The sequence below is a fragment of the Ylistrum balloti genome, unplaced genomic scaffold, assembly GCF_031769215.1.
Source record: "Ylistrum balloti isolate Yb309-2 unplaced genomic scaffold, AGI_CSIRO_Ybal_v1 Utg370280, whole genome shotgun sequence".
In the NCBI taxonomy this organism is placed as follows: Eukaryota; Metazoa; Mollusca; class Bivalvia; order Pectinida; family Pectinidae; genus Ylistrum; species Ylistrum balloti.
This window is the reverse complement of record NW_026782215.1, coordinates 362,674-379,420: the sequence shown is the minus strand read 5'-3', so window position 1 is coordinate 379,420 and position 16,747 is coordinate 362,674. Positions and strand designations below refer to the sequence as shown.

Here is a 16,747-nt window from a genome sequence, read left to right as displayed (position 1 = left end):
TAGGTTTCTTTTTTTCCCTCTCGATTTCTTTTTCTCAGTTTGTGACGCTCTCTCAGAAACGTCCTATGCTATATCATTTACAACGTAAACATTCCGTGTTTCCCCATCGCTTTCTGTCAGGAGAAGTGTCGGCATATTACAAGAGTTGTTTCCCTTCGTTATTTTTATGCTTTTCATTATGTCAGTTTTTTATTTTAAAAAAATAAATATTGGCAGCCTTGCTAAATTGACATGAAATAGCAATTTCTAAAGGACAATTAGATTGATTATATAATTAATGTCTTAATTTATATTTGCATATGTGTATTAAAAGTGGAAAAGACCAACCAATGTTGAACGGAATGATTAGAAACCTACATATATCTTTTATTGCTTGATAGTATTATGATAATTTAGATAGTGTTGAATCTAAAACTCATAATCCATTATATTTACCGTAATTTCTCATCAACATAATTGTGCTGTTGTTTTCGACTGATTTCGTTTTTTTTTACCTGTTTTTCGGTTTCGATTTGTTTCTCCCTTTTTTTAAAATTAACTATCTCAGTCATTTTGAAATGAAGTTATTTGGTGAAAATATCAAATTGACTTAAGTTGATATAATGGAGTTATCCTTCCAGACTGAATATTAATAGACAAGATATATATTATACTGTTGTTTGTGTGAGATATCAATGATTTTTTTAGAAGTCTTTATTATCGTCCTCTGTGTGGTTAACGTTTCATCCACCACACCTTCTATTTTATAATCCTTTAATTTACTCATTGTGTATATATTTATATTTGATAAAACCAATTCCAACCCTTTATCATCAGACATGTCCACCAGATTTATCGTTTTATTATTTAGGACAGATTGGCATTAATTTTCGCTTAAACATCAAATCTGATATTATACATGTATTGTGTAGGACTAAATGATGGAATGTGCATGGAAGTAAATAGCTAGAAAGGTCATAATTCTGGGAGACTCATTTTAGTAAATATTTCCCACTTTCTTGGCTTTTTTCCACAAATAATCACTACCCGTGTACTATTGTAATAGGGTCATATTTTGTCAAAATATTGGTACTGATTCCTGTAATATTTATATTTTGTATGGTAGTAAATATATATATATATATACATTAGTCATCGTTTAATTGATATTCAAGTTGTATTTAGTTCTGATTTATAATGGACTCCGTATATGTTATTAGGTGCGCACAATTCACATATACTCTGTTACAACAGTTAAGTCGTATTGAAAAAATAACCTGCTTCGGATCGCCAAGATTAAACTGCTTCGGATCAGTTGCTGTTGACTTTTCTCGCCCGGACTGATTTTCTTATTACGTAAGTTATCTCCCTTGCAGCAGAAAAACTGAAAACAACCGGGGGAGTGTTGGAATATCTTTGTAGCCGGGAGGGATAATAATAACAGAAAGTGAGTGAAATGTCGGGTGACAGCACGTACGACTACTTCGGCGGAATTGAAGGGTAATTATTCAACTCATAAGTGGAGTAATGATACATTTTCAATACTGATTTTGACTTCCATAGATGATAGAAATCTTGACTGCAAACAAAATATTGTTAACAAGTTAAAATGACAAATTGTGGGCGTGGCCCTTTCTCTTGATCGTTGTCTTTAGAGGCCCCCAGATGCGCAATTGCACGGTTGAAAATCGCTGTCCATGTCTTTACACTGATAAAGATTGTTTGACGGGACGATTTTATTTCATTGTTCAGTAATGGGTTAGTGTTGATAAAAAGGGATCAATGGACAGTAGATCTGTTGTTTTCAAGGGTAGGCCTAATAATTAAAAATGGAGTATCCTTGGCGCATTAGTTTTGGACACCGTAAGAATCCCATAGCTATCTCACTAGCATCGCTACATCAAGATATTTCAACCAAACAAATACATTGATGAATTTAAATGTGTTCATATTATAAGATTAATTTTTTTTAAAATCTGAGCAGTGAAACACCTGTTCTTTTTTCTCCCTAAAAATGCTCATAGATACGACATCAAATTCTATCAACTGAAATGTCAAAATTGTGACTGCACTTCCGTCAACTAATCACAGAGACGCTTGTTTCATCATACAGTGGGCCAGAAACACACATTTATTACATAAAATTTTCTTCTGAACGAGAATGACATTTTGGTGAAAAATAGAAATAAAAAAAACAGGATACGAAGATGATGGACATCTGGACATGTGTGTATGTTTGAACTTTTTATGAAAAGTTTTATTGTTTGTTCCTTTTATCAAATGAGCCTACTTCATGGTAATCTTCTTCCTTATAACACAAGTTATTTCAATAAATTAAGTTATTTTTCATCTCTTGATCTACAATTCATTATTTAATTTAAACCAGAATTGAGTCATCAGATGTTTTAATTTTAAAATCATCATTTTTCCAATATAAGACTTGCATCCATTGCCAAAAATTTGCAAGGAAGATGTATTGCCAATTATTCTTATCAAATTTTATTCAAGTGACAGACAAAAACAAAACTTTGGCATCTGAAGATGGATTGAAGGGTTAATTCACATATAAAAATGTGTATTAGGAAAAAGTACAAAGTTGTCAATGAAATATATACTCATGCTATTTCTTGGTTCATGTGATACAGCTTGACCGAATGTCTGGTCCGATATACATACCGTTCCGGAACCGATGTCATATAATACATATACAATGTACATTACCAGCCAATTACTGGTACATTATGTGAGAGTAAACAATACAAGTTCTAATATTGTGGAAGTGAAAATGTTTATTTTTGTTTTTTTCATTAAATAGAAAAGCATTATACATGTTGCTAGTATCCAAATTGAATTGTTTTGTCTACCTTGCTACATTTCTTGAACACTTGTCACAGATACACAAACACTGCTTTTCAAATGCAATGGAATATTTTGTAATATAGTGTTTGAAGAAGATACTGTAGTGTTGGAATGATTAGGAACAATTATACATATAATGGAGATCATCTTATTCATGGCACTGAAGCATTATGTTTAAACATTGCTGTTGTAGATTATCTTAAAATAAAAAGATCAATAAGATTGGTGTTGTGTCTATGAAACATAATGTATAGGGACGGGGGAGAGGTTGTTGAAAGTCTAGCCTTTTTCCTCACTTTTTACATAATTGCATCAATTATTTTCCAGAGGTGCTACACATTCAAAGATGGTATTATTCCGTTCAGATGGAAAAGTGATGGCATGGACAGAGGGTCCATCTACAAATCAATGGGTATGTACCAGTATACATTTTATTGTCCTTTTTTTCTCAGAAATACCTGAATACAGTAGGAATTCAGGCCTCCATAACTTAGGGTGAAATCAGTGATAATTTCAGAGAAGAAACTTAAGGATCTACATGTTCTCTATTAATTTGTTCATACAATTTGGGTCTCTGTGTAGGTATAAATTAAGTGATCAGTATAAAGATTTGATATAGGAAATTTCTATCTTCAGGACCCTACAGGAAGCAGTGAGGCCTGGGTTGATTGATGTTCTAGTTCATTATCAATCACAATACCAACTTCAGAATGAAGCTCTGTCTTCACTGAAAAGAACATAAAGTATACCGTTGTTAAATAAAGAACTGGTCTATTACAGATTAGATTTTAAGTGTATATGAAATAAGAATGAATTGGGCCGATCGTCAGCGACCAGTTAACTCTGTAAGTAAAGCATCCATCTAAAGTTCGGAAGGTGCTGGGTTAGATTTCTGGTCTGGCTGCGCTCCAGTTAGATACAGAAATAGATTTAAAGAATGTACAATAAAAAATGTCTAAAAGCCACCTGTCTAGAAAGGTCACATGTTGTAGTCTTGATTGAGTAGAAATGATAGTAGATGAACTTTTACATAAATATATGAAGACCACCCCTATATGAAGACCACCTCTCTATAAAGGCCACCTCTCTATAAAGGCCTATTTTTGTTGCTTACCTGAGTTGTTTTTATAGACAGTTTTCACAATATTTAACAAATTTCACTTGTATTTAAAACACTTTCATAAGTATCTGAAACATTAGATATTTCTGAATAACTTTCACTTAAGATTGACAAGGATAACACAGTGCAAAATTGTTACTGTAATTTCGAATTTTTTCATTTTGTAAAAAAAAGAATTAGATCAAAGGGAATTAATTGTATTTTATTTTGGTCACGAACAGCTTGTGGGACTGGAGGAATGTCTTAAGAGAGTTTGTGATATGGTTCAAGAGGCAAAGAAAATCGCAGGACTAGACCAGGAGAAACCTATCAAGGCATTGGTATGTGTGATAATACATTCTCATAAAGTGTATGTATACCAAAGTACCATTGAACTGTATCCTTTTGATGGTGACTATTCTTAAATATATATGACATTTTAAAATGTGCTATGAATTCACATGAAAAAGCAAAGTCACACTGCATATATCTACACTGTATAGATACACCTTTTGTAGTCTCTAGACACCACATGACAACTAAAATGTGTGTAATAACCAATATTTACACATGGCGATTAGGTTTGCACAAGAGTATATAGTCTTGTCATACTTACCATATACTTGTTGTAAATGTGTCATGTTTGCTAAATACTGTAAAATATGGTTTAAATGTGGAGAGACATGGAAGACATTTAGATGTATTTGCAAATAGTAAATAAAAACATTACTTTAATCATTTGCTTGTGGAACTATTTTGTTGTCATGATGTCATTAATGATGCCCAAGTGATTCTGAATACTGCTTCCAGTATAATATGGTAGTCTGAGGAAAATGCATCCTCAATACTCCAGGGGTTACACTCACTATTGCTCTCTACACCCTTGGAATATTTCATGGCAAAAATTGATGGTTCCATGTGCAACACCTTGTGGATATGACAAGAAGACAAGTTTGATCCTTTGATGTACATCAAACAAACCTTGAGGTCGCTATGGTATTTTGTCCTGGCTTTGAAGTTGGGTGTCTTTTTAAGTCTCCAAAGAAGCATATCAGTCTCTGGTTGGTCAGGTTTTACTCCTGAAACCTAGACCAATCATATTGCTTCACTTTTGCCTTCAATTTTGACAGGAAATGTTGCAAGGGTACAAAGAGTGAAAGTGATTGTAATCCCTGCAGTATTTAAGATATCGAACTTAATGCTGTTCTAACGATGTTTTATTTTAATGTTTAATGAAAATTTGTGGTTATCATATGTAAGTAGGAGTACGGTTTTTTATTTTCTGTATGTTTCATCAATGTGTATTTACATTGGGCTATCTGCCTATTTCCCTTTGTACGCTAACATGTACCAAGCTATCTCAATGAATATGCACTTCAGTACAAAAAATTGAAAAAAATACTGAAATTGTTGGAACTGATTGTTGAACAGATGCACTATGAAGTACACCATATATTTTAAAACAAAGGCAAAACTTTGTATGAAAAAAACCAGCCATGAGTATTTTACAAAGTTAAGGAAAAATATGTCTTTAAGGAAAGAAAACTTGTCAAATTGTTCAATATCTGGAACAGTTGTAAAGTGTATCAGTTAGAGTGTATATTATCCAGTTTTCACATTATCGTATTGTGTTGTCTGTTACAGGGATTATCTATGAGTGGAGCAGACCAGAAAGAAGCTCAACAACAAATTATAGATGGCATGAAATCCAAATATGGCAAAGTGAGTGAGAATGTGGCAGTTTCCAGTGATACAAGTGGTGCCATAGCAACAGCAACGGCAACAGGTTATATTTTATTGTGTCTTGAACGTTCTTCATGAAGATTAGATACAGTAAATTACTTTGATTTTGTGAATTCTTTATTTCACGACCTTACCTCTAAAATCATATTCGAGAATACATTATTTTGCGAACAGTGATTTAGAAATGACTTTATATTTGTGAATGATGGAGTCATTCTCGATTGGACTTATATCTATAGATATTTTCATTTTACAGGTGGAATTGTACTGATTGCGGGTACAGGATCAAATTGCCAGCTCAACAACCCTGACGGCAGTAGCTATAGATGTGGTGGATGGGGGCACCTTTTGGGTGATGAAGGAGGGGGTAAGGTGCCCAGGTGTAAAAATTTTACCTTTTAATTAAATTTAACTTAATTTAATTAAAGAGCCAGACCCACTCCTCGACCGATATTATCTTATATAAAAAAAAAAAAATGAATGATTTTCTATTTTTCTCAGGTAACAAAAGTTCTGACTAACCCTGTAATACCGCAATTTTAAAGTAAATTGCTACCAATCTAACGTAATAAATAGTTTTAAAAAAAAATTCGAAACGACTCGGTGCTAATTCATAATTATGTGGGAAGTCCTGCCCTCTGACACATGCCCAAAGAACTGTAAATAAATCTGCCGTCTTCAAGCATGGCAGAAAGCATGCGAGGGAAGCTGGAAAGAAAACGTGTTTTGACGGACTCTGAGGCGAAAAGAAGGAAGATGGCACGAGACCATGATATATCAGAGGCAACGATTTATATTGACGAGCATGCTGTGAAGACCAAACTGAATTTAAAAACAAGTGATGTCACATGGACGGACTACTCGCCTCTTCCTCCATTTTTGTTTTGGTTCTGACCGCGTCTGAACGTATCACGTGACTTTTCCTCATCAATATTCATATCCTGGTGTTGATTAATGAGACTAATTCAGGCACCGATATGTCAGGTACCCTTTCAATTTCAAGTTCGAAACTTTATACAAGTCTTTATTTATATACTGAAAGGATAAAGAAACACAGGGTAATATTTATTCCGATATTTTGAAAACGCGTTATCCAAATAAAGTGAAACTTTGTGGATTGAGTAATTAGGTCATATTACACCTTGTCATGTATCAAAAATTTAGTCACGGTACAGTGCGCAGCTGTGGTAAATGGAGTAAGTGCACTGTGTTGTTCTGGTCTCGTGCAGCGTTGGTCAAGTCACTCTTCGTTAATCTTTATACAGACCAACTGCTTCCCTAAAATTAATTGAGAATTTGATTCGTTTTAAGAATGGCACGACTCACATAAGATCAGAGGGGTCAGGCCATTCAGATGCTGATGCAAGGACAGCTGCAAAAGCAGGTTGCTAGCCACTTTGGTGTTAATGTTTCCACCATAGAACGTCTTGTAAGACGTCTTCGGGAAACTGGGCGATTGGCTGATCGAACTAGGTCTGTGGTTGAGAGTGCATTTAATGTTCGTTGAAATCATGGACGTCCTATAAGTTCAAAAACTGTAAGGAATCGATAACGAGAAGTTGGTGTAAGAGCACGTCGCCCCTACGTAGGTCCACACCTTACCCCTGCTCGACGTCGGCGTCGTATGGCCTAGGTCGCTGCACATGCTCCACGATGGTTTCCACTGAGGACGTGGAGACAAGTTTTCTTCACGGACAAGTCTCGATTCTGTCTTTATCGATCTGATGGCCGTCAATGTGTCTACCGACGTCGTGGCGAACGTTTTACGGATGCTTGCGTTGTAGAGAGGGATAGGTTTGGGGGCGGTTCAGTAATGGTGTGGGGAGCAAACTCACACGGGTTAAAATCACAATTGGTTGTTATTGATGGCAATTTAACAGCAGCTAAGTATAAAGATGAGATCCTCCGACCCCATGTTATCCCTTTCTAACAGCAGCATAATCTAACCCTCCAGCAGGATAATGCTCGGCCCCACGTAGCAAGGATTTGCCAAGTCTTTCTGGCCAACAACAACATTCAACCACTAGATTGGCCACCATATAGCCCTGATTTGTCCACGATCGAGCATCTTTGGGACCAGTTGGATAGACAGGTTCGAAAGTGCCAGCCACCCCCTGCTACTCGAGAGCAGTTGACCAGAGCTCTGATTGAAGAGTGGGACAACATCCCCATAAGACGGATTACCGCTCTCATGAACTCTATGACCAGAAGAATAAGGGCCATGACCATAGCAAACAGCGGACACAAAAGATATTGATGACTCAGTTCAATTTAATTTCAAAATCCTATGGGTCCATTCAATTTAATCGTTAGTACCTCTAAACCAATTGTCAGATGCAAAATACAGACTTTGGAAATTTTTAAGCTTTAATTTATCTGTAAGTATAGCAAATTTCGTTTTAAATGAAGCCCGATATCATACTTTATTTCTGGTTTAAAGTTAACCCTGCGTTTCTTTATCCTTATAATATATACTATCTATTAGTATACAACAACATTTCCAGTCAATAAAATATGAAAAAATATCTATAATGGAGTGGGTCTGGCTCTTTAAGGTAGATGTGACTTAGCTCAGACTTAAGCACAAAATGTTATTTAAAGTCACAGATAGTGATAATGTATGGAAAAATTAAGCTGACCGGTGATATCTGATTAATTGGATTTTTATTATGCTCCCTGAAGGGAGAGCATATAGTTGCCGCTTTGTCCATCCATCTGTTTGTCTGTCCGTCCTGATTTTGTCCAGAGCATAACCCAAAAACTGTAAGAGGTATCAACATAAAACTTACTAGTTAGATAGATCGCAGCAAGGAGGAGGTCAGTGCACAAGAACCATTACTCTCTTTTGCATAATTTAGGAGTTATTGCCTTTTGTTACACAAATGTTGTCCTGTTTCAGGAGCATAGCCTATCACTAACAGCCCTTGCTTAATATGTTTTAATGTAAAATCACAAACATAGTCGGTTAACTATGTCCTTTGTCCTGTAAATACAGACATTTAATTACTGGTATATCAGGTAATATTGAGTCTATGCCTTGTAAAAAGCTGTCCCATATCTATACCAGATAATGCTTGATTGTCATGTGCTGTGCCCATTTCTTGCTTTCATTCAGAAGTTTCAGGATAGACATAAAACTATTTTACTTTTATTTCAATCCGAACAAGGTACTGTATAAAACATTTCCACCTACATTGAATTTTATCCCTTTTTGCCATGCACACGAGACATGAAAATGTATTACCCTTATATAACCCATTTACATTATCCTCAGGGGCAAAATGAACATGTAATGAATTCATGTTTAATGGAACAAAGGTGAAAATAACATGGATGAAAATATCCCAGTATACAGGATTGTGATTGTCTAAGTCATAGATCTGTAAAGATTTTTAATTTCGAGCAGTTTATGTTGCTGATATATGATGAATGTTGTGTACAGCATACTGGATTACACAGCGAGCTATAAAGGCCTACTTTGATCATGTGGACAATCTTCATCCTCTACAATGTGATGTTACCTATGTGGGAGACACTATGCTGAAATATTTCAAGGTACTTAAAGTAAATCCATTATAATGAAACGTTTGGTAAGCTGAATAATCCTTTTGTGTACAAAGTAAAATATTCACCCTTAACTTTGAATTATCGTGCAGCGAATTGCAGAAGGAAATGTCACATTGCTTTTTTAAAGTTCAATAGTGTCCTTAAATATCAGATATCTTATAGTTGTAAATTATCCAGATCAAGGATCATATCACGAGTATGAAGTGTTATCAGATATCTCAGATAATGATTAATGTTAGCCTGCCTCAAGCCTATTTGCTCTTGACAAACTACATGAGTAGTATATAAATTTGTTTCAGACACTGTTAATCTGGTTTGTGATTATGAGAAATAGCATTTTTATTGTGTCTTCATCAGAGTTTGCATTGCTTTCTAACATCAGTGTTGTTTGATTTTTCCCAGATTGAGGAAAGAAACGGAATTCTTCAATACCTGTACACCAACTTTGACAAATCGTTCATTGCTGGGATGTGTAAAGAGTTAGCAACAGGTATCAAAAGTCTGGCAGGCTTGGTGACTGTAACACATGTAGTTTGGAATTCTTATATGAAATGTATTAACTGAATGTTTTAAATTAAGATGGCTGTGTATGATTTTTTAAAATGTTTTCATGAAGAAGTCACTGAATACTTATCCAGCAATGTATCTTAAGTTAGAAATGTCACAATAGAGCTACATGATATACCTGTGATTTTAACTTTTCAGTGCCAAAACACAAAACTGTTTTTTACTCAAACCAATTTTTTTCTATCCAGTATTTAAGACTTGAATTTTTTACCTCATGAATTTAAGGAAATCATATTTTAGATTTAATATTTACGTGTTATTACTTTTTCCCTATATCTAATGTTATACTCACCCATTTATGTATCAGTATGTTTTACTAATAAGAGGACCATGTGATAGATAAATGTATTTATCCTTGGAAAATAAAGATAATTACTACTTTTATTATTAACCTCAGTCCTACAGTCATTGTGAATTTGATGTCAACTGACTGTAAAATATATGAAGTTGTTCCATTTTTCAAGAGCCCCATAAAGTTTTTTTTGACAAATGGTTGTATTACATAGTAGAATAGAAGTTTTTTTAACACAAACAGTGGAAGATTTAGAGTGGGACACTTTGTCCATGTTTAGTACTGACTGGCTCGCTTCACTCTGCATTATAAGAAATTTTATTTCATCATCATTAAAAACCTGAAGATAATATTCTGAAATAGATGTGTTAAAATTTTAAAGTAACCCGCGTGATATATTCACTTTTTAACGAGGCAACCAGGGTAAGATTTACCAATCAGATAATGAATAGATATGGGATCACCTTCCTGACAAATTTTGTTTTCTCCAGATACTTTTGTTTCCACTGGTAGTAGGACAGCAACATGACACAGGTGATTGATTTGTATCTGTTGTGATGTAGGGTAGGGTTCTATGTAAAGTAATTATATTATGACGAAAACGTGTTAAATGTTTTGATGTAGATGTTATAGAGTTGATAATGAAGAATTCCAGCTCTATGCACAATATGCAGGTATGCTAGATACAATAACTGTCCTTTACCGTATCAAAGTTTAGAAATGGATGTGTTTTTGCTCAGGCAAAAAAATTATATGGTTTTACAGTATTGAAACAATAACTAATATTAATATAGTTGTGCTTGTGTAAACATGATATTGGACTTTAAGGTTGGGGATAGAAGTAGGAAAATATTTGATGTTTTTCACAAATAGACCTTCAGGTCTCAAGAATGATGTTTCCTTTTTTACAGGTGCCACTGAAAAGAAAGACAAACTCTGCCAGCAGGTGTTCCATGACGCCGGACAGATCCTGGCCAGACATGTTCTCGCACTGGAGCCAAAGATAGATCAGGTCTATACAGATAATATTGTGTACATGATATACCTGTATTGATACATCTTGAATTCAAACTGCCAAGTTAGGCAAGTTAATAAAATAAAAAATGAATGAATAGATAAATGAGCCATTATTGTTTAAAATCAATCTTGATAGAACAACGGCAAAATGTGAGGAATAGAGATAAAAGAACAGGGAGAAAAAGCTAGATTTTCTGGAAGAATGAAATAAGTTTGTGTAAAGCTATATTCTCTGGGTAAGAATGATATCTATATTAATTTAAGGCTGTATAGGAAGAATACTGATCACAAAACATGTTTTAATTTTTTTTTCTGTCAATATTATCTCATTGGCATCTTTAAATGGAAGGTAAAGATATTACACTCAAAATATTTAATTCAAATGTAAAGAAGTATTGAATTTTTCTTTTTATTATAATGTGCAAAACTCTCAATTTAAGTTGATGTTGGTGAATGATGTCACAGTTAAATATATTGCAGAGTACATTTGATGTTAATAAGCATATTCAAATTTAAAATCCATTTGATGTTATCAATTTTAAGTGGAAGAGAAGCCATTTGACAGGCATTTTGTAACTGTTTAAATTCACAATGCTAATATAGCTTACTTGATATTTTGATTAAAATTTGATGGAATGAAATACAGAAAAGTGAGATAGTGAAAAGATGACTTAAAATAAAACTATTGAATAGAAAAAGAAAAGATAAATGCAGGAAAGTCATGAGGGAAAATTCAGTATAGAGATGATGTTGTATGAGCCATATCACTCAAGGGTTTCTATTATGATGCATCCTAAGTTCAAATGTGACTTAATACTTGTTTTTTTAACTGCAGAAACTGTTGGAGCAGGGTCTGAGTGTGGTGTGTGTTGGGTCAGTGTGGAAAAGCTGGGATCTTATGAAGTTAGGTATGTTTATCAGAAGGTATCTGTGGTAAGTAAATGGAAGTTTTTTGGAAAACTTTAAAAGATTATGCCATTCATGTGTTTGCATATTTTTTTTTAGAATTGTCAAAATTTAATCTCAAATAGTCTATAAATAGACCTCTTCTAGACTTTATGATGCTTTAGAAACGTAAGTAATTAAGATATTACATTCTTTGACAAAAGTAGTGTAAAATAGCACTACCTCTTAATCATTCTTTATATATTTATAGACAGATTGTGGAATTTTAGCAAAGGTAGAAGGAGTCTTATGGGCACATCTGGTCTTCTTCAACCAACCTTCATGTATGAGAGAGAAGATGAAACTCTCAGTTTTTTCCATGTAATCCCATTCAATTGTGACATTGAATGTACAAAATGAAAAGAACATGATATTGAAGTTGATTTATACCAAAGACCAAAATGCATACCTTTTTGTATGTTGGAGTTCTTCACAGTAATTGATGTGATTATCTCCCTTCGATCATGTTACACTGCATAATGTTGGCACACCTATTGATACGAGGACTGACTTCAGAAAATTTTCTTAGTTTTTGTGATTGCAAAATAAGAGTATAAAACAATTTAATTTTTCATTGCAAAATGAGAGAAAAACAATTATGATTTATACTTTAAGGGGTATAAACATTTTTAGAATTTGTTCAGTAATGGGAAATATACTGATAGACTAAGCTCACTTTTGCGAAACCTGGTTGAAACGGTTCAAGCGGCCCAGAATTATTACACGATAAACAAATGCACCTGTAATGCACCTATAACGGAGGTGGGAACTGATATATGTAAAGCTAAAAATGCAGTTTCTGAAATTTCATGTCAATCATAAAACAAAGAACCAAATATAAAAATTGTCACTTCTACTTCATAGCGTAATATTTTGGCAAATATGTGTGTCCACTGACCATGCTTTATTCTTGAATTCTGAAAACTCATGATATTCAGCACACCTGTTGATTTTCTTGCTTATGCAAAAGTGCCCTGAAGTTAAAAAAAATCTATTCGTATATCTGTTTATTTTGTTTACATGACGTACTGTATTTCAAAGATTTATCAACTGTCTTAGGATTTATGGAGGAGATGGAGAAAAGTACCAGTCACAGAATCAGTCACCTCAGCCTTTGTGAACTAAAACAGTCAGCAGCCGTCGGTGCCGCTAGTATAGGTGCTACAAGTATTGGAAGGACACTGCCGCTTGACTATGCCTCAAATGCATCTGTGTTCTTTACAACACAGCTGGGAAAGTGATTGTGTTGGCTATCTAGACTACAGCAGTATACAATTTTTTCACTAAACACTATCATCTGTCTAACGAAACTGTAATTTTCCGTCAAGCATATCTCAGTGTGTTCCATTATGTATTTAGTGTTAATTTTTTAACCAATATCAACATGCAGCTATTTAAGCTTGAATCATAGAAAAAATTATTCCAAGCAAAGAAGAATGAAGTAAAACAATTGTCTCATGCTGAAATTTTTCCAAGAGTTTGTTAGACTTGCAGCAATCTCCAAAATGTTGTAATTTTTACATGTTTTTCAAAATTTTATCTTCTCTTCTAAATTGTCATAGAGGGTTTTCATCAATTGGTTCTTATGTGGTGTGTTTGGGATTATATGGGATTTTCTTTTCAACGCTATCTAACTCACAATTACATTTTCAATATTAATTTCCATTTTTAAATTATTTTATGTAAAATGCGATATGTATTTTATTATTATTGGGAAACATTTCTTAACCTGCATACATTACTTGAACTCTCATTCTATGGTGCCTTATCAAGTCATTGCAGAAACTTCAGATCTACAGATATAGATGTAATGGTGTATGGTTAAGTACCACACAGTGATACATGTTTTCAGTGTGTTAAAAAAAATGTCTGACTCAACATTTGTCATGGAACAAAAAACTTTGAAACCTTGGAGAAGAAAAACAAAACATTTAATACTGGAATTCATGATCACTTTCCAATCTATTGTTCATAATTTGGAGAATAGCTATTTTTTATGTTCAAAATCTACGCATTCACATCGATCTACGTAGGATTAATCCAAATTGTTTACAGATTTTATTGACTTTTTGTATCAGTCTGGTGTTGATACCAGATTGATATAAAAAAGTCAACAGAAAAAGTCCATTATATCGAATGACGCTTCGTTTATAACATTTTAATCACTTTCATTGTTAGTGAAGCTGGCTTCATCATAAAATCTGACATTCGTTGGTGAGACAATACTTAGCGATAGCCTTAACCATTCAATCCAACAACCAATTGTGGATGAACTCTGTAGCTATCAAGTGGCAACTGCATGACAACTTAACATATATGGAGTTTAAACATACACAACGAAATGTATGTAAACACAGTCTATACTTATTTGTTTCATACTTTCTTGATGGTATTATGTAAGTTTTGCTAATATTTTGGCTTCCTCCCCCAAATAATGTTCAGTTAGAAATTTTATTCTTTTTGTGATATTCTATATTTTTTTCACAATTTCAAAATCTTGAGATATTTTTTTCATAAATTTTTCGTAAGGAATAATATTTAATTAACCTAAACAACACTTACTGTTATTGTTTGTCCCCAGCAAACAGTACAGGAACAAAGCATGACTTCAACTGAGATATGTGTCACCAATTTGAACAATAATTTTTATTATCAGCTGTTTTCAATGTCTCTTCAAATTGAACTTTAGCATATAGATGATGCTTCTGGCTTTGTCATTGTTTTTAGTTATATAACAAATACCATAGCTTGTAGGCTAGATTTATTGAATAAGCATTTGAAATTTAAAGGAAAACCAATACCAGGTAATGAAAACACATTCGTAAACAAACAAAAGTATACATTTTACAGTCAATGGGTGTTAGGGGCCATAGCATTGTAAACTTAAAATTTACAATTCTGCTTTTTAAATGATAATTAAGTAATGAAAAAATCTCATTATCTCATTGTATCATTTCTAGTTGTTATATGTGCAGTTAGTTTGAAATATTTGTAATGGTTGGAAGGAAGAGGGTGGGGTGGCGTGGAGAGGGGATGGTGGTGTCAGAATTAGCTTTATTAGGAGGTTAAATTTCTGTCAAGTCAAGAAAGTAGATGTGCTAACTACGATATTTTTCATGGAAAACTTTGAGCGGAGGATTCTGAAGAAACTGTGAGACAGGATTTGAAATCTATAATTGAAAATATTGAACTTGCAATAATCCATATTTGATTAAACTGTGATATTCTAACTAATTTGGGATAAAAACAATATGTAGGTATTTTTTGAGATTCGAAATATGGTCAATTAGGAGGTTTGTGAAGTTTATTTGTGAGAGAAAGGTGATCCAGAATGTAAGCATTGCTTATTTGTCCAGATCACAGTAAACAACAATATAGCTTATGAATATTTCATAATCTTAAATCAATATGTTGCTTGTGGCTGGTGAAATAAACGAGAGAATACAAGGATACATGAATTTAATTAATTTTGAGAGGAAATTGTTTTATTTGATATGTACGAATTACAAACATCTTGATGATCTGGTGAAAAAAATGATTATGTATGAATGGTTTGATGACAATAATAAAATTTGTATGGGTACTTCCAACTATCATTCATGCCAATATCTACAAGGTTTTATAACTTACAAATACATCATGGCATTCCTTTTATTTCAATTTTGAATTAATCAAATCATGTCGTGTCTCTCTGGTTGAGCTTTACAATACAGGTAATGTATACAATTACATATATTCTGTTGATTGAATATTTAAATTATTTTAAGGTGAATATATTTATTTCAAGATGCCTTCTGAGTATAATACAAAATATTGCTGGATACTTGATTAATTAAACAATTTGCTTTTTCTGGAAACAGAAAAAGATCCTTAATTTGTCATTACCATCAGTAGGGAGGGATTGAGCCTCCATTGCTATTTTAAGCCGACAGAAAAAGTCAGATTTTATTTTTGCTGATGACCAAAAATAAGAATTACTTATGTACTTGTTTTTCATGGATTAGAATATTGTCATAAAAATTGCTGAGAAAATATTTGGCATTTTACCGAAATATTGTGTACTTTTGTAAACTCATGTAATTTTGTGACCATCTTTCATTCTAAGTTAACATTTCAGTGATGAATTGAAGAATTTTGTCGAAAAATATATCCACAGAAGGGATATGAATTATAATATTTCTGTAGACCATTGCTGGTCATTACGACAATGCAAAATGTTTGAATCAAATGAAAAAAATGATGAAAATAGAGGGGGAAAACTCGAAATAATGGCGTTAGTTTGGCGAAATGAAAAGTGCTTTAATGTAGATGAAGTGATTTTTCTAGACTTCATGGTTTTGTCTTTGTGCCAAAAAGTTTGTTACATCGGAGCTTGTTTGATTAAAATTTCAGTATATGAATGACATGTGTTACATCAAGGTTTTTAGGTCATCTGACCCGAAGGGTCCGATGACCTATAGTCATCATGCTTCGTCCGTCGTCGTCCGCCGTGCGCCGTCCGTAAACTTTTCATTCAAACGACTTCTTCTCAAATACTAGAAGGTCTAGGGGGCTAATACTTGGCACAGAGGATACTGGCATGGAGCTCTACCAAGTTTGTTCAAATGAATGACCTTGACCCACTTTAAAGGTCACAGGGGTCAAATATGTTAAAATCTTTAAACAACTTCTTCTCATTA

At 33.5% G+C, this 16,747-nt stretch overlaps 1 protein-coding gene across 1 annotated transcript; it reads left to right on the top strand.

Annotated features, from left to right (window-relative positions):
• Positions 1-1,398: 1,398 nt before the first annotated feature.
• LOC132552797 (N-acetyl-D-glucosamine kinase-like) lies at positions 1,399-15,070 on the top strand. The gene is made up of 10 exons (XM_060216991.1): positions 1,399-1,479; positions 3,166-3,250; positions 4,180-4,278; positions 5,582-5,723; positions 5,937-6,047; positions 9,123-9,235; positions 9,650-9,737; positions 11,018-11,118; positions 11,959-12,031; positions 13,128-15,070. The coding sequence occupies exons 1-10, from the start codon at positions 1,436-1,438 to the stop codon at positions 13,307-13,309; spliced, it is 1,038 nt and encodes a 345-aa protein (XP_060072974.1). The 5' UTR covers positions 1,399-1,435; the 3' UTR covers positions 13,310-15,070.
• The last annotated feature ends 1,677 nt before the right edge of the window (positions 15,071-16,747 follow it).